This window comes from Corvus moneduloides, chromosome 5 (assembly GCF_009650955.1).
Source record: "Corvus moneduloides isolate bCorMon1 chromosome 5, bCorMon1.pri, whole genome shotgun sequence".
NCBI lineage: Eukaryota > Metazoa > Chordata > Aves > Passeriformes > Corvidae > Corvus > Corvus moneduloides.
The window spans coordinates 694,173-711,757 of NC_045480.1; the positions used below are offsets into that span (position 1 = coordinate 694,173).

A 17,585-nucleotide genomic window follows, 5' to 3' on the forward strand; every position below is an offset into this window, starting at 1 on the left:
TCTGCTCTTGGCCCCAGGGCTGGGGCAGCTCTGCAGGTGGGCTCTCACCTGAGGGGGCCCAGGGACAGAATTCCCACCTTTCCTGCTGCCCACGCTGGGATCAGCCCAGGGCTGGGGGTTTTGGGGTCGTTTCCAGCCTCTCACACCTTTGAGGTTCTGCGTTCCCAGCTCTGGCTCTTCCTTCACCTCTTCCCTTCCCTCCAGGGCTGTCGGTGCAGTCGCTCCCTCCCTGGCTCCCAGCACCACCCTAAAATGGCTCCAAAGGACCAACGAGCTCTGGGAATGGGATCCCAGCCCCCCAATCCCACATCCCATCATGCAGCTCCCGACGTTCCTGCAGTGTTTTCCTCTCTCCCTTGGAAATTCCATTTCTCTGCAGCCCCAACAAGGAGCTTTTCCCATCCCCACAGAGGGGCAGCTCCAGGCTGGGTAGCTCCCAGGGCGAGCAGCTGGGATGGAGAGAGGGATTTGGGACCAAAAGTGGAGGAAAAGAGCAAAATCATTGTTTTTGTGTTGTTTTCCAGCTTGTTCCTGGGATGGGAGTGGGGTTTGTCACGAGTCCCCATCCAGGATGTCACTGCAGTGTTTTAGGGGAGCATCAGGGAGAGCTGGGGGAGGGAGATTCCGTGGAGGAGGAAGAAAAAATCAAGTTAGTCAAAAATTGAAGGAAAAGTTAAAGTTGAGGGAGAAATGAAAGGAAAAAAATAAACTAAAATTGAAGGAAAAATGAAATTTCAGCAGAGATTAAAGCTAAAGCAGAAATTAAAGCTGAAGGAAAAGTTAAAGCCAAAAATTAAAGTAGGAGCAAAAATTAAAGCAAAATTTCACTGAGCCCAGCTCGCTGAGGATGCTGCGAAGGATCCCCGAGTTCCCTTTGATTCCAGAGTGGAATAAAAAATACAGTAATTGATTTCAGAGGTAATTAAAAACCGTCCTTATGCATCGAATGCAGAGGTGAGCATGAAATCAAAGAGATGAATAAATAAATAAATAGGAGGAGAGCAGGGAAGGTGAAGGGAGATGGAAAAAAATCCCAATTATGGAGGTAAAAGATGGGAAGTAGCGGAGAGGAGATGTGGCGAGAGGAGAGATAATCAGAGCATAAAAAAATGGGGGAAAACAATCAAAAGAAGGGAAAATCAAAAGCAGATGCTGAGCAGGGATAAGAGGTGGCCGGCAGAGTGGGAACAGGCCCTGGACTGGAGGGATAATTGGATTTTAGTGCATCTCAGGGGCGATAAGAAATTCCCAGTGTAGGTTTTTTATTCCCCTATGAAGCATATTTTAATGGGGTATTTGAATACGGCTGGGGCAGCACATCCCAACGGAGAAAACACGGGATTTTCCGCAGTTTGTGCATTTGCTCGGAGGCTTCTCGGGGTGAAATGTGGCTCTACCTGAGCTCAGAACCCCGTCAGCAGCGTTTGGGGTGAGCAGGAGCCCCAAAAGCAAAGAAAGGGACTCGGGAACCGCGGAATGGGGGGGGCTGGAAGGGACCTCAGGGCCCGTCCGGTGTCCCCGCGCTGGAGCGGAACGGACGCCCCGGGAGCCGCGGGGCCGGAGCGGGAGATGGGAGCGATAGAGCACGGCAGGCTCCGACCCCGCTGCCCCGGGCACCCCTTATCAGCGCGGCATCGGCGCCCGCGCCCCGCACGGCTCCGTGACCTTGCTCCCGGCACCGGGAACGGCGGCAGCGCCGGAGCTCTGGGGCAGCGGACGGGGTTTAATGGGATGTTGGGATTGGGGCCCCCGCGGGGACTCTGGTGTCCCTCACCTGCCCCGGCCTGGGAAGCTTGGGACGGGGAAGGGCGCGCGTGGCTCGGTGCCACCGGGATAATCCGTGGGGACACCGGGAATCTGCTCCCTCGTGTGTGTGGTGACAGGAGAGCGGCCCGGAGGGGTCCGGCAGCCGGGGGGCACACACAGGTGGGAGGTGTGGGCAGGGGCACAGCTGGGCATGGACACACCTGGGAATGGACACACCTGGGAACGGACACACCTGAGCATGGACACATCTGGGCAGGGGCACAGCTGGGCATGGACACACCTGAGAATGGACACACCTGGGAACGGACACACCTGAGCATGGACACACCTGGGCATGGACACACCTGGGAATGGACACACCTGGGAATGGACACACCTGGGAACGGACACACCTGGGAATGGACACACGTGGGCATGGACACACCTGGGCACGGACACACCTGGGAATGGACACACCTGGGAACGGACACACGTGGGCATGGACACACCTGGGCATGGACACACCTGGGAATGGACACACCTGAGCATGGACACACCTGGGCACGGACACACCTGGGCACGGACACACCTGGGAATGGACACACTTGGGAACGGACACACCTGAGCATGGACACAACTGGGCACGGACACACGTGGGCATGGACACACTTGGGCATGGACACACCTGGGAACGGACACACGTGGGCATGGACACACCTGGGCATGGACACACCTGGGAACGGACACACCTGGGCATGGACACACCTGGGAACGGACACACCTGGGAACGGGCACACGTGGGCATGGACACACTTGGGAGTGGACACACGTGGGCACGGACACACGTGGGCATGGACACACTTGGGAGTGGACACACGTGGGCATGGACACACCTGGGAATGGACACATCTGGGCATGGACACACCTGGGAACGGACACACGTGGGCATGGACACACCTGGGAACGGACACACCTGGGAACGGACACACGTGGGCATGGACACACTTGGGAGTGGACACACCTGGGAACGGACACACCTGGGAACGGGCACACCTGGGAACGGGCACACCTGGGAATGGACACACGTGGGCATGGACACACCTGGGCATGGACACACGTGGGCATGGACACACCTGGGAACGGACACACCTGGGAATGGACACACCTGGGAACGGGCACACCTGGGCATGGACACACCTGGGAACGGACACACCTGGGAATGGACACACCTGGGAATGGACACACATGGGAATGGACACACCTGGGAACGGACACACCTGGGCACGGACACACCTGGGAATGGACACACTTGGGAACGGACACACCTGGGAATGGACACACGTGGGCATGGACACACCTGGGAATGGACACACTTGAGCATGGACACACCTGGGAACGGACACACTTGGGAGTGGACACACCTGGGCACGGACACACGTGGGCATGGACACACCTGGGAATGGACACACTTGGGCATGGACACACTTGGGAGTGGACACACCTGGGCACGGACACACGTGGGCATGGACACACCTGGGCATGGACACACCTGAGCATGGACACAACTGGGCACGGACACACGTGGGCATGGACACACTTGGGCATGGACACACCTGGGAACGGACACACGTGGGCATGGACACACCTGGGCATGGACACACCTGGGAACGGACACACCTGGGCATGGACACACCTGGGAACGGACACACCTGGGAACGGGCACACGTGGGCATGGACACACTTGGGAGTGGACACACGTGGGCACGGACACACGTGGGCATGGACACACTTGGGAGTGGACACACGTGGGCATGGGCACACCTGGGAATGGACACATCTGGGCATGGACACACCTGGGAACGGACACACCTGGGAACGGACACACGTGGGCATGGACACACTTGGGAGTGGACACACCTGGGAATGGACACACCTGGGAACGGGCACACCTGGGAACGGGCACACCTGGGAATGGACACACGTGGGAATGGACACACCTGGGCATGGACACACGTGGGCATGGACACACCTGGGAACGGACACACCTGGGAATGGACACACCTGGGAACGGGCACACCTGGGCATGGACACACCTGGGAACGGACACACTTGGGAATGGACACACTTGGGAACGGACACACCTGGGAATGGGCACACCTGGGAACGGACACACTTGGGAACGGACACACCTGGGAATGGACACACCTGGGAATGGACACACATGGGAATGGACACACCTGGGAACGGACACACCTGGGCATGGACACACCTGGGAACGGACACACCTGGGCACGGACACACCTGGGAATGGACACACTTGGGAACGGACACACCTGGGAATGGACACACGTGGGCATGGACACACCTGGGAATGGACACACCTGGGAATGGACACACCTGGGCATGGACACACCTGGGCATGGACACACTTGGGCATGGACACACCTGGGAACGGACACACTTGGGAGTGGACACACCTGGGCACGGACACACGTGGGCATGGACACGCCTGGGCACGGACATACCTGGGCACAGACACACTTGGGAATGGGCATACCTGGGCACGGACACAGCTGGGAATGGGCACACTGGGGCATGGGCACACCTGGGAATGGGCACACCTGGGAATGGACACACGTGGGCACGGACACACCTGGGAATGGACATGCTTGGGAATGGACACACCTGGGCACGGACACACCTGGGCACGGACACACTTGGGCATGGACACACTTGGGCATGGACACACCTGGGCATGGACACACATGGGAACTGGCACACCTGGGTATGGGCACACCTGGGCACAGACACAGCTGCGTGTTCCTTTATGTACAGGGACACACCTGTGCTCGCACACACGTGCACACCATGCCCGTGGCGGGGTCTGGGGGACAGACAGGCAGGGCCACGCTGAGGATGCAGTGCCCGCGCTGCCCAGGCTGCGGGGACAGGGGTGTGACCGCCGGGGTGTGACCGCCGGGGTGTGACCGCCCGGGTGTGACCGCCCGGGTGTGACCGCCCGGGTGTGACCGCACCGGGACTGGGCGTCCCCCGGCCCCGCCCCGGCCCCGCCCCCTCGCTCCCGTTCCAGCCGGGCGTGGCGTGGCCGGGGCGTGGCCGGGGCGTGGCCGGGGCGTGGCCGGGGCGTGGCCGGGGCGTGGCGGGGCGGGGCCGGGGCATGGCCGGGGCGTGGCTATGGGACGGGGCGGGGTCGGAGCGGCTCGTGGGCGTGGCTAACGCGGGGAGGGCGGGGCTAACGCCGGGCGGGGGCGGGCCCAGGGCAGTTGTGGGCGGGGCCGGCGGTGTCGCTCGCGCTGCGGCAGCGGCGGCTCCGGAGCGGGGCCCGGCCCGGCCCGGCCGCTTCTCCCCGGCCCTGCCCTGCCCTGCCCTGCCCTGCCCGGCCCGGCCCGGCCCGGCCATGGCGCTGCTGCGGGCGGCCGCGCTGCCCGCCGAGGGCTGCCCGGCCTGGCTGCCCACGCACGTCCAGGTGACGGTGGTGCGGGCTCGCGGGCTGCGCTGCAAGGGCGGCGGCGGCGGCGGCAAAGCGGGCGGCAGCGACGCGTACACCGTGATCCAGCTGGGCCGCGAGAAGTACAGCACCTCGGTGGCCGAGAAGAGCGGCGGCAGCCCCGAGTGGAAGGAGGAATGTGCCTTCGAGCTGCCCCCCGAGCCCGGGCTCCGCGCCGAGCTGTTGCTCACCGTGATGCACCGGGTGCTCGTGGGCATGGACCGGTTCCTGGGCCAGGCCCTGGTGCCGCTGGAGCCCGCCCGGCAGCGCGGCCGCGAGCCCGACGAGCGGTGAGTGCGGGGCACGGCACGGGAGGGGCCGGGCTGGGGCTGCGGGGGCACCGAGGGGCCCTGGGTGGGCGTCAGGGGGACACTGGGTGCCCTTGGTGGGCGTCAGGGGGACACTGGGAACCCCAGGACGGGCGCCAGGGGGTCACCGTGTGCCCCAGGGTGGGCACATGGAACCCCCGTGTGCCCTGGGATTGGTGTCGTGTGGTCCTGGTGTGTCCCAGCGTGGTGTCACGGCATCCCCGGTATCCCTGGAGGGGCGGCGGGGTCGCTGCGTGCCCCAGGGTGGGCACAGGGAGCCCCCAGGTGCCCTGGCATGGCTGTCACTGGACCCCCGTGTGGCCCCGGACGGGCACTGCGGGGTCCCTGGGTACCCAGCGCGGGTGTTGGAGGAGGAAGGACATCACGGGTTCCATGGACACCCCAGGGAAGTGCCACAGGGATTAGGGTGTGGCGGGGTCCAGGCGTGCCCCGGGAAGGGCTTTCCAGGCATTCATCCACCATCCGTGGGCCGTGCCCGCCTCAGGAAGGGTCTCAGGGGGCCCTGGGAAAGTGTCCCGAGGGTGGGCTGGCGTGGGGCCGTGTGTGACCCCGGAAGGACACGGGGGATCGCGGGGCCTGTGGATGCTCCAGGAAGGACATGGTGGCAGGGGTGGGACACCACGTGTGCTCCAGGAAGGTGTCCTGGAAGAGGGGCTGGCTCGGGGTCTCTCCGTCCCCATGGAAGGGAATCGATCCATCCCCCCTGGACGGGGGTCCCGGGGGACAGGATGGCCCGAGGTCTGTCTGATCCCGGCAGGGTTTTCCCGGGGTCTGTCTCTCCTGGGAAGCCGTGGCACAGCTGCACTCGTGGTTTGTCCCCTGATGGCTGCGGTGGCTTTGCAGCCCCCCTGTTGTCACCTGCTTTTTGACGGTGCCGCAGGAGGGTCCCCAGTTTGGGGGTGCAGACCCCAGCCCCGTGCTGCCTCCAGCACAAATCCCTGTGCGTGGGGGGAATTGCTGATCCTCTTCCTTCCCCAGAAGGGTTTCAAACAATCGTAATGTTTTCGAGCCTTTGCCATGCACAAAAAATGCAGGAATGTGGCTGAAATTCCTTTAGGGAAGGCGTTTTGGGGGCTTTGTTCCATGCAGACCTGGCTGGGCCTCCGGCAGCGTCCCCCCTGTTCCCTGGCCCCCCGAATCCCGGGAATTCTGCTGGCTCGCTGCCCGAAGCTGCGGGCTTGGAGAGGAGCCTCCCTCGCCCTCCTACCCGGGGCAGCGCATTGATTAGCGTGAAAAGGGATTGGAAGAACTTTTCCCGTGGAGAAACGCAGCTCCACAGCCTTGGAGACTCCCGGCTGCCCTAAAATGGGAGCGTGGGCAGGGAGCAGAAATGAGCAGCCCCGCAGTCACTGGCTGGGAGTTTCCCCCCGGCGTTTATTTTGCTTTTCTTAGCAAAACGCCGGGAGGCCGGGCGGTGTCGGAGGAGCTGGGTCGGGATTCTTGGGGCCTAATTGAAACCAGCGCCGACTGCGGGGCCTTGAGAGAGACACAACAGGGAGATGTAGAACAACTCCGGGGCTTGGGGAACGAGCCGGGAGCTGGGGCAGGGGCCTGGGGAGAGCCCCGCTCCGGGGGGACAGGTTTCTGTGGAGCTGTGCAAAGCAGGAGCCCCGCGAGGCCCCGCCAAGGCTCGGTCCCGTCTCAAAGGTCTTGTCAGGGGCCATTAATCCCACGGGAGCAACGTCCAGCCTGGCTGGACCCCACGCCATGGCCACGGTCACCCCGTGACACCGGTCCTGCAGCCAAGGGGGGATCTGGGCTGGGGGCTTTGGAGGAGGCTTCAGAGAGACCTTCCAGTGCCTGAAGGGGCTCCAGGAGAGCTGGAGAGGGACTGGGAGCAAGGGATGGAGGCACAGGACACAGGGAGTGGCTTCCCAGTGCCAGAGGGCAGGGATGGGTGGGATATTGGGGGAGGGATTTGTTCTCTGTGAGGGTGGGCAGGCCCTGGCACAGGGTGCCCAGAGCAGCTGTGGCTGCCCCTGGATCCCTGGCAGTGTCCAAGGCCAGGCTGGACATTGGGGCTTGGAGCAGCCTGGCACAGTGGGAGGTGTCCCTGCCCATGGCAGGGGTGGGATGGGATGAGCTTTAAGGTCCCTTCCAGCCCAGCCCATTCCATGATTCTCTCATTTGCTGTCTGTCTCCCTCCCTTCCTGTAGCTTTGCTTGCATAAGGAAAATTCACTTCCCCTTGTGGCATTCGGGATCACAAGAGCTTTTAAAACTCTTTATTTTCATCCGTGGCCCCTGAGGATGGAAGTGAGCACGGAAAAGACGACGGAAGCTCTCACCCTGTGCCCCGAGCACCTCCGCTCGCTCCAGCCCCAGCGCTGGAGGTGTCCCGAGGGTGGGTGGCAGCTCTGCAGCGTGGAGGGGCTGCACTGTTGTTTGGAGGAGAGTCCCAGGGGCTGGAGCTTGTCCAGCCAAGTGGGAGAAGGATCATGGGGAGCTCAGGGGGTTCTGGCTCTTTGAGAGCTTCCAATCGGCTCCGACGTCTGGCCTGGCCCCGCTGGAAACAACTTTGTTTAGGAGGAAACTTTGAGTCCCAGATTAAAAAAGAGCAAAACAAACAGAGGCTCCCACCCTCGGGGCCGGCCCTGCTGAGCCCACCCAGGCCTGTGCCGGGGAGATAACGGGGCTGTGGGGCTGAGCCTCTGCCACGCGCCGGGTTCTGGGATCCCGTCCGCGCCCCTCGCTCCGGGCACAGCCCTGCTGCCAGCTGGAGTGGGAGCCTGCTCCAGCAAAGGATCCATTGTCAGTGTGCTGACCTTGCTCCCATTTCCCTGCTGATTTTTATTGCACAGAAACTTCACCGGTGATAATTATTATCCTTGTTTTCAGCTCGGTGGAAAATGTTCGTCAAACCTGGGCACTTCTCCGGGAAGGAGCCGCTGGGGGTGTTTACGAGCTGCCTCGTGCGGCTCACTCTGGGTCATTTCAGTGCTTTGCCAGAAGAAAATCAACTCCTGGAGTTGCACAAGAGCAGCCTGAGAGCTCTCATGGCCGTTTTGGGCATCCCAGGGTTTGTCCCACGCTCGGGCAGCTCCAGGGATTGGGGTTGGCAGGCACAGCAAGCTCCGAGCATCATTTCCCCCTTTGCACTTGAGCCTTTGTGCATCCAGAGAACCCTGGGCAGGACGCTGCTGGTCCTCACCTCCCTCCCCTGAGCTGATCCTGCAGTTCCCTGTCGTGTGCTCAGTCCCTGCAAAACCAGGATCCAGCCCAGGAAAAGAGGGGTTTTTGGGAACTCACAAGGCAGCTGCTGCTTCTGCTTCCCACCATCCAGGAAATGCCCTTGGAGTCCCCTGTGGGGGCTCATCCTGTGGGGTGGCAGTGAGCCAGGGAGTGTCCCCTCCACACCCAGCCCATCAGCAGGCACCTGGGAAAGCTGGAAGTGCATCCAGGGAAACAGGGTTCCATCCAAGAGACATCAGGGTGGGTTTGCATGGAATCAGAGAATCCCAGAGTGGTTTGGGGTGGAAGGGACTGTAAAAGTCATCCAGTGCCACCCATGCCATGGGCAGGGACAGCTCCCACTGTCCCAGGGTCTTCCAAGCTCCATCCAGCCTGGCCTTGGACACTGCCAGGGATCCAGGGGCAGCCCCAGCTGCTCTGGGCACCCTGTGCCAGGGCCTGCCCACCCTCACAGAGAACAATTCCTTCCCAGTATCCCATCCAGCCCTGCCCTCTGGCACTGGGAAGCCATTCCCTGTGTCCTGTTCCTCCATGCCTTGTCCCCAGTGGACTTGGAGACCTTTCCCGTGGCCAAGTTGTAGCACCCCTTGGGTGAGCAGCGTGGTGGGGGGACATTGAGGGGGGACAGGAGGTGCCTGGAAACACCTGCAGGACTGGACCTTGGATCTCCCTGCTTGGGAACCCAGAAGATCCTTGATTTTGCTATGTGAGTGTGAGGCTGATGGTGGGGGGAAGCAGCAAACGTCCAAGATACGCTGGGCTGGCTAAAGCAAGCCCTCAGTGTCCACTCCCTGCTCTCTCCCTCTCTGAGGTACCATTTCCATTTGCCTTCTGTCCCAAAGGCCTCCCAGCCCCTGGGACACGGGAGATGTTAGAGGTGCAAGCACAGACCTGCCAGAGCCCCAACGCCAGGGCTGTGCAGCGCTGGGATCTGTGTTTGAGGGGGCCCTGAGTGCAGCAGGAGTCAGCAGTCCTGGCTCCGTGTTCCTGCAGTGACTTGCAGCTGCTCCCTGGCTGCTGCCTGGGCTGGGAGCGCCGGCCCTCGGTGTCCCTGCGGCAGGGAACTCGTCTGGGGGAGTCGTTCCCTCTGCAGAATTAGCTCAGCTCCCACTTCCCCAAAGCCCTTCCGTGCTGCACTTCCCTCTCCTCGTTCCCGTTCCTGCCCAGCTGTGGAGGCACCTGCTGCTGGGAGGGCTCTGGGCTTCTGTGGGGCTGCAGCATCCGTCAGCAAACTTCTCCAGCCAAAGTCACTGCTCTGGGACAGATTTGGGATGGGAGGTTTGAGTCCAAGGGCAAAGAGCCCTTTTCCCTGTGGTCACAGTGCCCAGCAGGGCTGGTGAGGGTCTGTGAGGTGGCCGGGAGCACCAGGGAGCTCCTGGGATGAAATCCTCTGTTTGGGGCTGAAAATGCAGCTCCGAGGGGTTGTTGTGTCTGGGCTGAGGCAGGAAACGCCCTGGAGTGTTGAAATGCTGCAGGGAGGAGGGGGTGGGTGCTGCCAAAAACCAGGTCAGGATGCTATGCTGCGGGCGGCACTGCGGGCAGCCAGGGCTGGGATGGCACCCGTGGTGGCCAGGGCTGGGATCTAATCTGTAGTGGCCAGCTGACCCCAGGCAAGTGTTTGCCCCAAGCTGGGAGCCCAGGGCAGAGGGCCAAGGTGCTCCACAGGGTGTAATTTTTTCCTACCTGCCCAGTTAACCCCATTTTCATGCAGTTGCCAATGCTGGTTTAAAGAGTTTAAGGCCCTTGCTCTGTTCTGCTGCAGGAAAACTGCTTTTTGTGTTTTTTAAAAGATATTTGAGTGGTCTGATCCCAGCTTTGCAAGTCTGGCACATTGGGTCTGGCGTGTCGGTGGCTGAGAGCACTGGCCCATCACCCTCCACCATCTTACAACCCAAAAAGCTGCAGACTCAGGCTTCTCCCTGTGTTTCGCACAGATTTTCCAGGGCCCTGATTGCCTCCAGCTGCACAAAAGCCTGCAGCAGCTCGGAAAACACCCTGCCCCTGTCACTACAGAGCTCCAGACTGCGGGGAGCTGGTGCTGTTGCCTGTGCTGAGTTCAGCTGTGCTCAGTCCCTGCTCGAGGAGCCTCCTGGGTCACTCCTCCCGTCCCTCCGGAGCCTGGTGAAGTTCTTGGCAGCTTTGGTGAGCAGGGGGGAGGGGGGGCTCTGTTCCCCAAGGACAGGGAGCTTTGGGGGGATGCTCTTTGTGGCTCCTGGAGGAATCTGCTCGATGGTGGAGGAGTCCAGGGAAAGCCTGGCGTTCCACCACTGTCAGGTGGAAATGGCCTTTGAGCCCCTGCTGTGCCTCTCTCTCTGCCCCAGGCCTGTCAGAGCCTGTGCCTGGCTCAGGTGTGCTCAGACCTGCCATGGAATTCGCCTGCTCCATCAGAAGCCTGGCCGGGGCACGGGGTTTGGCTTCCCAGCCCAGGGTGGGGGTTTGGGAACTCCTTCCCTGCAGCAGCATCCCGTGGGCTCCTCCCCAGCTCTGCATTTCCAGGGGGTCTCTTCACTGACAAATCCACCGAGGATGAAGGAGCAGAACCTGCTGCTGGGCTCAGGATTCACTCCTTTTTCCCGTTTCCCCCTTTTGACTCACTCCTGAGCACGGGTTGATGTGATGGATGAGCAATCCATGTGTGAGCTGTTCCCACAGTGGATGTAGCCGGTGTTTTAAGCTGTGTGGAGCCGGGGGGTTGGTGTCCCTTCCCTGGGATTGGTGTCCCTTCCCTGGGATTGCTGTTCCTTTGGAGAACAGGCATTCCCAGGCCTCTGGGTGCTGGTTCTCTGTGCAAGCCCTACCATGGTGCTTCTCCCAGCTGGAAGTGGAAAGGGATTCACAGCACACCGTGCTTCTCCTGCCCTCCCCGTGCCCGTGGAGGGGCTGCCAGGAGCAGGGGCTCCGGGGAACCTGGGCAGCAGCTCCTGGTGCTTTGCAGTCCTGCAGGGTGAGCTCAGTGTTTGGGCTGGTTTAACTTTGGATTCTTTGCAGCAGAGCAGGGGATCACTGGCACTGCCAGTGTCACACAGGGACCTTGTCCCCTGTCTGCTGGTGTCCAGGCAGCTCAGGTCACTCGGTGACCACAAGGGTGGTTGGCAGCTGGGAGGGCACAAACCGTGGATGCTGTGGAGTGTGAGTGGATAAATCCAGCTGAGGTGATCGTGTCCTGACTCCTGCTGTTGCTGTCCCCAGTCGTAAATGTTTCATGCTGTTTTACAGCTCCTTGAATCTTCCCTCCTTCCCTCTTCCCACCTGTCCATCCTGTGCTAGAGAGAGGAAAAGCCTTGGATTTTCTCAGCCCAGAGTGATTTGAGATGAAGCTGCTGCCCGTGCTCTCATGCCAGCACTGTCCTGGTGGCTCAGAGCTCTACTCCATTCCTGGTGTCTATCCTGGTCCAAAAACTGTCCCATCCCATCCCATCCCATCCCATGCCATCCCCTGCTTGGCTCTGGCTGTGCCAGGATGGGCCTTGTCCATGGAGCACCAATGTGCAGCAGGGTTCGTGCCGGGAGCACCATCCCTGGGGCACAGCCTGGGGGTGCTCCACCAGCTGGGACAAGAGCAGGGCTGGGCTTTTCCCTGGTTTTCAGGCTGCTCCCTGCCACTGAGTCCCTCTGGAGTGACAATATCTCTGTTCCTGGCTTGTGGGTATGGGACGAGCCCTTCAGCAAGTGCCAGTTGGTGCTGGGATTTTCTCACCTGGGTTCCAGTTGTCCCAGTGGAGCACCAGCACCATGCCCAAGGCTTCCTGCCCTTCCACACGGCTCCTGCTCTTCATTCCTGATGCGCAGCCCCTCTGGAGCTGGTCCTGTTGGAGCTGGAGCCTGTCAGAGGAGCAGGGCTGGGCTGCTCTGTTGTGTAAGGAGCTGGGGGTTGGTTGCCTCAAGCCTTGTTTGTGAGCACTTCTCGTAAGAACATTTGGAGAGATGAACTTCCCACCTCAGCTGCTCCATCCGCAGGGGAGTCAGCCTGTGTTTATTTTCCATCTGTGCTTTTAGCAGCTTGCAGGGATCACCTGGCAGGAGCAGCCATCCAAAACCAACACGGGAACCGGCACTGCGAAAAGGCTTCCCAGCCCCGGCAGGGGAAGCTGGGGCAGGAACACGGAGCCAGACAAAAAAGCACAAAATTCCCCGGGGCTGGGTTGTTTTCCACCCTGTGCTTCCCCTCCCGGGTAGGTGAGCTTCCTCCTGGCCCAGCTGCCTCAGCTTCAGGCTCAGGGAAATGTCCCGGTGCTGGGCTCTCAGGGGGCTGTGCCGAGAGGAGCCGGCCTCAGTGTTTTCCCTGGATTGGCTTCTCCGTGCCCTGCCCTGCTCTGTCACTGTAGCAGCCCGGGTGAGCCTTGATTTGAGGCTTGGGGCTCTTCTGCCCAGCCGGGCTGACCTCGTTGCAGGGATGAATCAGCAGTAAATGCCAGCCTGGAGCAGCCTGGGAAGAGCCTCTGGCTCGGGGCTGGGATGTGTCTGTGTCCTCCTGCAGCTCGGGTTGGGCAGGGCAGGAGAATTCCTGCTCGGTTTAAGGTGAAACTCGCCCCGCCCCACAGTGCTCAGTGCTTTTGGGAGGCTTTGGGGAAGCACCTGAAGTGGAAGTGCTCCAGGAATGCTCCAGCTGTGCCTCCTTCCCTGGTGCATCCCTGAACCCCAGGAGTCACCAAGGACTTCACTCCCCGAGGAAACTCCCTTGAACTCCCTGCCGGCCAAGCACTGGGACCAGTCTGAGAGGGAAACTGGAGGCCCTGGTGCCCAGGGTGTGGTGAGCAGGGCTGGTGGGGCACAGTAGGTCCAGCTGAGCTGGAGCTTGGAGGGGAATCTTTTGGAGACCCCAGCCAGAGCCATCGGAGGGCAAAGGTGGTCCTCCCTGGAATAACCCATATCCTCCTGGGAATAACCCGTGTCCTCCCTGGAAGTGGAGCAGGGTGTGCCCCTGGCAGCTCTGAGCCGTGCTGTGTGTGCTGCCTTGCTCTCCTGATCTCATCCCAGTGTCCCTTGGTAATACCGAACTGGTGGAATGAGCTCGGATCTCCCCGGGGCTTTGGGATGCTGACCCGGGAAGCTGCTGATGGGGTGGAGGCTTTGGCTGTGTGCTTGGCTCTGTGCTGAAGGAGTTGTTTGCTCCGGAGGGGATGTGGAAGGGACAAGGGGATGGAAAACCTCGGATCAGGGTCGGTGGTGCTTTCCTGTTGGGGCTGGCTCTGTGTCCTACCCATCCCAGCGTTCTCTCCCCATCCAAGAGGTGCTGGGCCAGCCCAGTGCTCCCAACCCTGACAAATTTTCTCACTGATGGGGAGTAAACAGTGCCCAAGCATTCCCTTCTGTAGCTCCAGGACCCACGGGAATGTTTCTTGGAGCAGGGGTTCCCCGTGCCCCCCCAAACTGTCCCCTGCTGCCCAGGGGAGGACAAAGCACAGAGGAGAAGGGAAGGTGTTTGCCCTGAGCGAATCCATCCCATCCTCACCCTCTGTGGGGTCGCTTTCCCTCCTTAACAACATTCCCGTGCTCCTGTTTCCACGCCAGTGTTCTTCCCTTGGCTCAGCCTTTCTGCCCGGGATGCTGTGGGAGGATGAGGGCAGCCGTGGTTTTGGGAGCCCGGGGCTCCAGCAGCCCTGGGTGCTGCTCTCCGTGCCTCCGACTGATCCTGGCAACAGCAAATGTAAAAATAGACGCGGGGTGCTGTCTCCCAGAGCTGCCTTTGGCACTGCTCCCTTCGGCTCTCCGTGGGGAGAGGGAGCAGAGAGGAGAGGGATTCACGGGGGGGCCGGGAGAGCTGGGATGTGCTCATTAACGACGGTGACCCAAATGAGTGAGCACAGCCCCACAGTGGGGGCTGGGGAGCCTCTGCCACACGTGGCTGCTCCCGATCCGTGTGACAGCCCAGGAGTGGGAGCTGCAGACCCCTCGGAGCTCACAGGGCCTCCAGCTGCTTCCCCTTTCCGGGGAGTTCTCTGTTTGAGGTTTCCTCTCTGCCCAGCTGGGGTGAGTTGCTGCTTCCTTCCCCTCAGCCACCCCGGGCTGCTCTCCAGTGATGCCTTTTCCTGGTCTTAAAATCAAGAGTTCATACACGGTTAGAAGGGGAAAAGGGATTTTACCTTGGTATTTATTTTAAGGATCCTTAGGTGCACACGTCCAGGTCATGTGCATTGAAATGCACCCTGCCGAGTCTATCTCTGTGTCTGTGTCTCCCCCCAACATTGGGTATAACATTATAGGTGTTACTAATTAGCAGATCTATCAAAGATTCCCCAATGAGAGACTCAAGTGAGCCCCCCTCCCCAAGGGACCTTCCCCAGGATGGTTCTATCTTGGTTTACAGAATATGTTTTGGAGAGGACCTTGAGGTCTGGGGCACCCTGATCCCTGGCTACAAAGCTTCTAAAATGTTCAGTCTGTTAGCTTGACAAACAAGTCCAAGAATGTAGGCGAAAAGCACCAGGAATACAGAAGTTGTAAGAAGGTATAACAGGGGTATAAAAGAAAAGGCAAAAATCTTCATGGCATCACCGGACCCTTCCCTGTGCATGGGTGGCAGATCCTGGGACCCCTCCTTTTGGGGATGCACACCCGGCAGTGCTGGATCCATGGAGTGTCACAGGGAAGAATGCACATTTTTTAGCAAAAGCGAATTTCCCCAGCCTGTGGCTTGTGCCTTCCATCTGGCTGGAGCTGCACTCCCTGGCTGTGTCACCCTGGAGGTGTCCCTGGGCTCTCCGTGTGCCCAGGGCTGGGGGGTGTCAGCAGGACATCCCCTGGTAGGGCAGGGGGGCAGGAGCAGCTCCCCACAGGGCACATCTCCTTAGCTGGGAGCAATCCTGCTCCTGGTCCCCTCCAGCTCTGGCTCTGGGTCAGGACAGACAGTTTAATTGAATTTTAATTTGAATTTTGTAACCAGCAAAGGCTGTGTGGGGCTGGGACCCCTCCAAACCTTGCTAGGAGCCCTCAGAGCGGGTGGCCGGAGGTGAGTGGCTTGTCCTGGGTGTCCTGTGCAGCGAGGAGCTGGATCCCAGCTGTGGCCTCCAAAACACCCCCAGGAAGCAGATCCTTGTGGATCCCTGCTGCTGGGTGTGCTTGGCACGGCTCCCTCCATCAGTCTGACTGATGTAACCCAGTTCTGCTCCTTCAGACCTGGGAAAGCGATTTTGTGGGCAGGAGCTGTTTATTTTCCAGGCGCGTTGTCGGTTCCCATGAAAAAGGTCATGTCCCTCCCCAAGATGTGACCTTGGGTGGCCCCAGTCCAGAAACCCCCTCCCAGGACTGCCCCCGAGGGCAGCTTCTGGAAGAAATTGGGGAAGCTGAGGGCTGTGGGGTGGGGTTAATGGTGAAAAGCTGCTGTGGGAGTTTGTGTGTTGCTGTCTAGGACTCGATCCCTCCCCGATCCCTCTCTCCTGCTGCATCTCAGGAGTTTGCACCTCCCATTTCCACTGGAGCTGATTCATAAAAACCCCAAGCACACGACATGGAACAACTGAATCCTCCCAAACCCTCGTCCTGTGCCACAAACTGAGAGCTCAGCCTAAAAATAGCCCCGTTGCCTGTTGGAGATGTAGTCCCGACTGTTGATGAGGTCTTGGGAACCAAAAATAGCTCCTTAATCCCATGGCAGCATAAGAAGAGGTTTTTCCTTGAACGGCTGCTTTTTGCAGCAGCTCAGGCTCAGCACCCGAATTCCCTTTAATGCTCACAGGGTTGGAAGTGATGGGATGGGAGATGCTGGGAGTGTGTCCATGCTGTTCCATCTCCTCCTGGGGAGCTCCTGCCTTTCCTTACCTTAATCCACCCAGACTCTCCCTGGTTTTTTCCATGGGATGATGTGAGGTACAAAAACTCCTTTCAAAAGTTGTTCATCTTCCCTGTGAAATGATCCAGGCCCTCAGTCTCTCCTTCCCAGCTGCCAGGCTGCTGCAGCCCTTCCCTCTTGAGCTGCTTCCAGCTCCTGCATTAAAGTGAACAATGCCCTGTTGGATGTTCCAGGCAGCCTTTTCCCCTCCAATCCTTTGGGAATTGTCCTCCTGATGCACCTGCTCCCACTCCCTGCCAGTGGCTCAGCTGTTCTGGGCTGGTTTTGTTGCTGGTGCCTTGCTCTAAGGGGTTAATGCTGCCTTTTTCCATGGATTTTTTTTTTTCCCTGCCTGGATATTTTCAAGCTTGCAGTCTGGGTACTGAAAATTTTGCAGTGGGCAATGGATGGGGTGGGATACGTGAGTGGTGGGAACAGGAATGGGTTCACTGGGGTTTAATTCCATGTCTGTGCCCAGCAGATCCCAGGCACTGTCCCTCCTGCACTTGTGTGGTGAAGGACCTGGGTGCTTCCAGCTGTGCAGCTGGAATATTTATCAGGGAATTAGGGGACTTTGTGTCCCCTTCAGAGAATCCTGGACTGGTTTGGGTGGGAAGGGAGCTTAAAGCTCATCTAGTGCCACCCCTGCCATGGGCAGGGACACCTCTCACCATCCCAGGGTGCTCCAAACCCCTGGGTCCAGCCTGGCCTTGGGCACTGCCAGGGTGTGGTGTAGCATTCCCAGGCTTCTGAGCTCCTCCCTTCATCCAGGCTGTGATAACTTCCCTGGCAGAAATTCAGGAACTCCTGGAGGACACAATTCCAGTCTTCTCCTCACCCTGGTGATTCCAGCATGGTCACACCCGCCTCCATCCCATCCCATTTTCCTTCCCTATTTTTTTTCTTCTCAGTGACTTCACTCACTGGGATTTTTATTTTCTGGGAAATTGTTAAGGCATGTCCAGAAGCGTCTTCAGCTCCCATTGCTGTGTTTCTCCTGGGAAGCACAACACAGAAATAGGATCTGTCCTGAGCCTGCAGAT

The 17,585-nt window shown here is 59.9% G+C and overlaps 1 protein-coding gene across 1 annotated transcript in view; it reads left to right on the top strand.

Moving 5' to 3' along the window:
* The first annotated feature begins 5,140 nt into the window (after positions 1–5,140).
* Positions 5,141–17,585, top strand: part of RAB11FIP5 (RAB11 family interacting protein 5) — a 38,390-nt gene continuing 25,945 nt past the window's right edge. The window contains exon 1 of the mRNA XM_032108592.1: positions 5,141–5,544. Coding sequence (XP_031964483.1) covers positions 5,165–5,544 — 380 coding nt within the window. The 5' untranslated portion in view covers positions 5,141–5,164. The remainder of the gene's footprint in view (positions 5,545–17,585) is intronic.